Source organism: Coregonus lavaretus, assembly GCF_964263955.1.
Source record: "Coregonus lavaretus genome assembly, chromosome: 38".
Taxonomy (NCBI): Eukaryota; Metazoa; Chordata; class Actinopteri; order Salmoniformes; family Salmonidae; genus Coregonus; species Coregonus lavaretus.
The window spans coordinates 31661648-31668546 of NC_140025.1; the positions used below are offsets into that span (position 1 = coordinate 31661648).

A 6899-nucleotide genomic window follows, 5' to 3' on the forward strand; every position below is an offset into this window, starting at 1 on the left:
GCTAGGGGAAGTGCCTAGGGAGTAGGGGCTAGGGGAAGTGCCTAGGGAGTAGGGGCTAGGGGAAGTACCTAGGGAGTAGGGGCTAGGGGAAGTGCCTAGGGAGTAGGGGCTAGGGGAAGTGCCTAGGGAGTAGGGGCTAGGGGAAGTACCTAGGGAGTAGGGGCTAGGGGAAGTACCTAGGGAGTAGGGGCTAGGGGAAGTGCCTAGGGAGAAGGGGCTAGGTGTTTTTTCAGGACTTCCCCTTTCCCACTCTGAAATGTCTACTTAATCCATTTCTACCACTCAGCTGAATACCAAAAGGCAATATTATCCACTAAAGATTGGTTGCACTGAGAATGCATTTGCCCCCTCAGTTCTAGGTCCTTGTATTTCCTTCCTTCCTCAAAATCCAGCCACGTTGCAATGGGATTTAGCTGGACGAGACCTTTAACTTCCTGATCTGGATGTTGATTTACATTGCAGTGTTGTAGGAATGCTGCTAACTAGACAGACACAGCTGAAAAACTAAACTTTGGTTTGGATGTTCTTTGGTTTATTTTAAAGGTGCAGGGAATCATTAGTGTTTTTTTTGCGATATTTGAATACATGATTTAATACTGATAGTGCCCTCTGCATATAATAACCACTGAAATTCTAGAATAAATCACTTCTAGTGGGCTAGGTAAACAGACACATTCCAACACCTTCTCTTTTACAGTCACGTCCTACAATGACGTTTCATTGTGTCACCGTGGGTGTCCACGTACAGTGGAATAATGGCATCTCTGTTTTTGTGTTTTTGCAAAGGGACCTCTCGACGGAGCAAGAAGTTTGGAACCTTCCCAGGAAACTATGTCAAGAAACTATAATGATGAATCCGGTCCACCCCGCCCCCTCCTTCCTTGGACCCTTCCATCTCTAGCATAACCCAAATTGGACACAACCAACGTGGAGTAAGGTGAAGTTGCCCCTAGATACTGATCTTGGGTCAGTTTTGCACTTTCCCCACTAATGGTTAAGGTTAGGATTTGGGGAGGGGGAGCTGATCCTAGATCTGCCCCTAGGGGAAACTTCACCCCGGAGCGACACGACCCCACTACGTCTGGTCATCCAAGAAGCCTTGCCCAAGTGTGTGCGACAACGTCGCAACAAATATTTAGTTTTAGCTCTAACTAGCCAACTCTACAGGAGACTATTCCACTAACTAAACAATTATTTTCTAAATGATTAAGAAGAGGTAGAAGTAGATCCATACTGTTTGTATTCCTGTCACCTCAAATACTGAAGGAAGGGTAGCCAAACAAGATGGCCACCTTTTTAGTGTTGACATCTGCTTTTCTTTTATTTATTAGATATATTTTAACCCAGTAATGCAATAAGTTGCATTGATAAGTTGATTGTGTAACATTCAGTAAGGTCAAATATGGTAAAGATATGGTAAAGATGGATTAAAGATGCAATGTAAACTGCCACTCAGGATTGCCTAGACATAATCATGTCAGCCATCTTGGTTTTGTACATGTTTCTGTTCCCTTTTTCCTCAGTGTTAAATCAATACAGAGACCCCCCCTAAGTGTATTAAATGTAATAGGAGGGGCAGGTTGGTATTTTCAGAGCAGTATTGTCATAGGACATTGCAACACATTTCAATGTTTAGTCATTTGGCAAATGCTCTTATCCACAGCAACTTTCAATAAGCACCATGAAACAACCACAGCATCATTAGTAAAAAATCTTCTTCATAAGATGCTGCTAACATTTCATATTTACTTTACACCAACACAGGAACACTCACCTATTTCCCCAGTGAAAATGATTATGCTTTGTAATGCGTGATACCCAAAAGTGTTGCTGGATACCATGGAATAGGGTAAGAATTGTTTGGAGGCAAATGCATAGATATTGTACGCAGAGCCTTCTATTCACACTGGAAGGCTCTGGATATCTGCCTGTTATGGGCCTACAGTCAATTCCGGTTTCTTATTATAGTGTTTGCAAACTCCTTCTATATGGGCGAGTTATTGCAAATGTGGAAGTGGCAATCGTTGATATTTTATTTTTAACCCCTCTCATTGAACAAGGACAGTACATTTGTACTTTTGATGGAAAATAATATTTATAGATTTGGGATTTTATTCGTTTTTGTTTTGTTTTATAATCAAGATTGGTGGACTTGGCGTTTTATCATTTTAGTTACGTGACATTTCTGAGTACACTACGGATTTTACAAGTGAGCGCTAGATTGGGTTGTCGATAGGGCTTTAGGGGTTTGATACCGTTGGAAAAACATATGCAAAAGCAACCCGTTTTCCCACTTTTTGTATGGAAAGATATTTATAATGGGAAAAGTATTGAATATTGATAAGGCATCATTTAGATGTCTCCGTCCATAGATATAACTCATGGAATGGATGGAGCAACATAAGTTTCTCAGCTTACTTTCTGTACTCTCTTCTAGTTGAAGTGGCCTAAGGTGAAGTAATTTCAACCACCGCAAATCCCCTTGTCATGTTTAAGATAACGAGACAATAGCCTAAACTTGTTTGCAGTCAAGTCTGACATTTACTCTTGTCAATTTACAGCAAACTGTCAGGTCTCAACAATAACACAACCCTCCTTTTTGAAACAAAGTTATTTTATTCTATGAAGAGGTTTTCTTTTAAAGATTGCTGTTGAATACTGTATTAGGAATGAAATAGCTAATGTTGTCGCCGCATTCATTGCCTTTGTCCAAATGCGATGTTGTACTTCACTCTAAATTAATATAATCAGATAAGCGGCGTAAATTAATTTTATTGAATTATACAGTTATGTTCCTGGAGTTGTTTTTCCTCTATAGATCATTCTGATGGCGACCTTTTTTACTGTTGGGAATGAATGAAACGATTAGAGTGTCACTGCAATAGCTTATAACAATGTATTTGAATAACATTTGTTAGGCATACTTGGCTTTTTGTGTTCAATGAATATGATTTCTGAAGTTATTTTGCCTTTTTCGTGTGTAAATGAGTATGTATTCATATAGGAAGGACACTGACCGCAGAACAATCGTTTAAGCACCTTAATATGTAATTACTTAATTTTTTGTTTCTGTCTTTGGTCGGTTTTGTTCTCATGTATTTTTCACACCATCCCCTTTTCATTCACCCTACCCTGGGTCGTGTTCATTAGGCACCAAACGGAATAAAATGGACTGAAAACAGGGAGGGACTACCTGAACATGTCCAATAAGAAATGCACATTTTCGCGTTCTGTTGCAAACATTTCCCGTTGCTATCCCTAATGAACGCGACCCCGGCATGTGAGAGCACTGCGTGTCTGTCGGCGGCGTTTTTTTGTACGTCTTTTGTATGGAGCTGTAAATCGATGACATGATCCACTGCTTTATAAACTCTTCTTTTCTCACCCACCATCCGTTTGGGTTGCCTTTCTTTCCTCTTGTCAATTTTTCACATCACCTCTTTCTACATCCACCTCATTCTCCCCAAACAGTCATACCGCCATATCCCTATGGTGCAAAACAAAAAGGAAAAAAAAGAAAGACAGAAAGAAAACATTTGTAGTGGGTTACACTACTTTAAGGTGCTCTTTATAAAGGGTGCCTTAATGTAAAGTGGTACCTTGTAGTGTTACCAGGGATACCCTCTCTGGAGAACAAAATGGAGTGTGAGGGAATGTACTTTAACCACAACTTAATAAGGATAGACTGTAACGTTTTAAATATTTCTAGTCTGCCTTTGCTACCACTTTCGGGGACTTTAAAGCTTTTGGACTGAAGACATGGACTTTTGGAGGATCCCCGGCTCACATTGGAGTTGTTTATATTGAATGTGAAAGGGGTCCTACAAGTGCAGATTCTTAGCTTTGTCCAAATGTGAACTCAAGTGGATGCATTGCAATGACATTCTTATTACAAGTCTTTCTACAAGTCTTTCTGCTTTAATTTACGATTTTTGGGGACTATATTCCTAATAAATTCTGCCTGATAATTTCTATATTTTTCTCTCTCTTTGCATAGTCTGTGATAACAGGCGGACTCCTTTTCTCACTGGTGTGACAAAAACATGGTTATACAGTAGGTAAGTTCTGCTGTGGTCCACATAGGAATTACTGTACGTTTGATACTGTATGCAATTAAACTGTATGTATCCAAAAAAAACATTCCTTACTCCAGGAAACTTCAACTGGTGACTATCTGGGAGAATAAAGAAAAAGGAGCACTCTGTTGCCGGGTAGATCTGATAGATTTATTGACGGGACAAACAAACAAAAGGGTTATGTTTCTGCAGAAATCGCCTTCATCAGAGCCTTTTGTTTAAGCTGGGCTGTAGCGCGTTTGGGTTTTTTCTATTGGTAAACTGTATGTATATTCCAGGAAAGGTTAAAGTTCAGTCTCTGCTCCACTATGTATTAGACTGTATTGTTGGACCAAGACGATTTCAAGTGTTCTATGTGAAGTAGGTACGTATTTGGAGACGTGTGTGTGTGTGTGTGTGTGTGTGTGTACGTTCCTTCTACAGACACACACCATCACAGACGTCCTTTATTTGTGTAGGAGTCAGCTCCTCGCTAAACCTGCCCCCATGGCAACTGTACAAACAAACCCAGATTGATAGTCTTGAAGGAGGTATGTTAGCCATTTCAGGAGATCGACACTGAAGGGAGAATGAAAGACTTTGATGTCATCATAATTGGGCTCCTTTAAAACAGTCTTTCTTTCTACCCATAGACATTATGGAAACTGATTTTATGCACAGAGAGAGGGCTGACATCTGTTTAATAGATTAGCTTGTCTTGCTTCAATGCTTACTGTACGTTAACATTGTTGTCATGCATATATACAGTGAGGGAAAAAGTATTTGATCCCCTGCTGATTTTTCACGTTTGCCCACTGACAAAGAAATGATCAGTCTATAATTTGAATGGTAGGTTTATTTGAACAGTGAGAGACAGAATAACAACAAAGAAATCCAGAAAAACGCGTGTCAAAAATGTTAGAAATGGATTTGCATTTTAATGAGGGAAATAAGTATTTGACCCCCTCTCAATCAGAAAGATTTCTGGCTCCCAGGTGTCTTATACAGGTAACGAGCTGAGATTAGGAGCACACTCTTAAAGGGAGTGCTCCTAATCTCAGCATGTTACCTGTATAAAAGACACCTGTCCACAGAAGCAATCAATCAATCAGATTCCAAACTCTCCACCATGGCCAAGACCAAAGAGCTCTCCAAGGATGTCAGGGACAAGATTGTAGACCTACACAAGGCTGGAATGGGCTACAAGACCATCGCCAAGCAGCTTGGTGAGAAGGTGACAACAGTTGGTGCGATTATTCGCAAATGGAAGAAACACAAAAGACCTGTCAATCTCCCTCGGCCTGGGGCTCCATGCAAGATCTCACCTCGTGGAGTTGCAATGACCATGAGAACGGTGAGGAATCAGCCCAGAACTACACGGGAGGATCTTGTCAATGATCTCAAGGCAGCTGGGACCATAGTCACCAAGAAAACAATTGGTAACACACTACGCCGTGAAGGACTGAAATCCTGCAGCGCCCGCAAGGTCCCCCTGCTCAAGAAAGCACATATACAGGGCCGTCTGAAGTTTGCCAATGAACATCTGAATGATTCAGAGGAGAACTGGGTGAAAGTGTTGTTGTCAGATGAGACCAAAATGGAGCTCTTTGGCATCAACTCAACTCGCCATGTTTGGAGGAGGAGGAATGCTGCCTATGACCCCAAGAACACCATCCCCTCCGCCAAACATGGAGGTGGAAACATTATGCTTTGGGGGTGTTTTTCTGCTAAGAGGACAGGACAACTTCACCGCATCAAAGGGACGATGGACGGGGCCATGTACCGTCAAATCTTGGGTGAGAACCTCCTTCCCTCAGCCAGGGCATTGAAAATGGGTCGTGGATGGGTATTCCAGCATGACAATGACCCAAAACACACGGCCAAGGCAACAAAGGAGTGGCTCAAGAAGAAGCACATTAAGGTCCTGGAGTGGCCTAGCCAGTCTCCAGACCTTAATCCCATAGAAAATCTGTGGACGGAGCTGAAGGTTTGAGTTGCCAAACGTCAGCCTCGAAACCTTAATGACTTGGAGAAGATCTGCAAAGAGGAGTGGAACAAAATCCCTCCTGAGATGTGTGCAAACCTGGTGGCCAACTACAAGAAACGTCTGACCTCTGTGATTGCCAACAAGAGTTTTGCCACCAAGTACTAAGTCATGTTTTGCAGAGGGGTCAAATACTTATTTCCCTCATTAAAATGCAAATCAATTTATAACATTTTTTACATGCATTTTCCTGGATTCTTTTGTTGTTATTCTGTCTCTCACTGTTCAAATAAACCTACCATTAAAGTTATAGACTGATCATTTCTTTGTCAGTGGGCAAACATACAAAATCAGCAGGGGATCAAATACTTTTTCCCCCTCACTGAACACACAAGAACTGCTTGGATGAGTTAATTGCGTTAGTTATTTTTGTAACGGTTTCAGTTAGGCGTGAGAGCGGGAGAGAGAAGAAAAATTGCCTTCACTAATTGGAACACAAACACTTCCGACCTCGTTTCTGTTAAACACTCACTGTGTAGAGAGAGAGGGTGAGAGCGAGAAATAGAGAAGGTGAAACGTTCAGAACAGAATGGTAATTGGTTCATGTCCAGATCACACAAACAGAAAAAGAACGAGAGATCTCGAATGAAATGAAGAGGGCGAAAGAGAGGAGGAGAGGAGAGCCCTAGCTCTGGATCCGCTCTAGATCAATAGGGCCTGGAATGCTGCTGCGCCTGGGGGACCTCCAGGGCCTGAGCGAGGAGCTGCGCCTGCAGACCAAATAAGGGCAGGAGCAGCCGGACAAGAGCATCATCAGCCAGAGTGCGGAGGGGGGGGGGGCCCAGTTGGGCTCCGAGGCA

General features: G+C 42.0%; 1 protein-coding gene across 1 annotated transcript in view; it reads left to right on the forward strand.

Moving 5' to 3' along the window:
- sorbs2a (sorbin and SH3 domain containing 2a) overlaps positions 1 to 3389 on the forward strand; it is a 75403-nt gene extending 72014 nt beyond the window's left edge. The window contains exon 25 of the mRNA XM_084155109.1: positions 787 to 3389. Coding sequence (XP_084011235.1) covers positions 787 to 848 — 62 coding nt within the window. The 3' untranslated portion in view covers positions 849 to 3389. The remainder of the gene's footprint in view (positions 1 to 786) is intronic.
- Positions 3390 to 6899: the final 3510 nt, after the last annotated feature.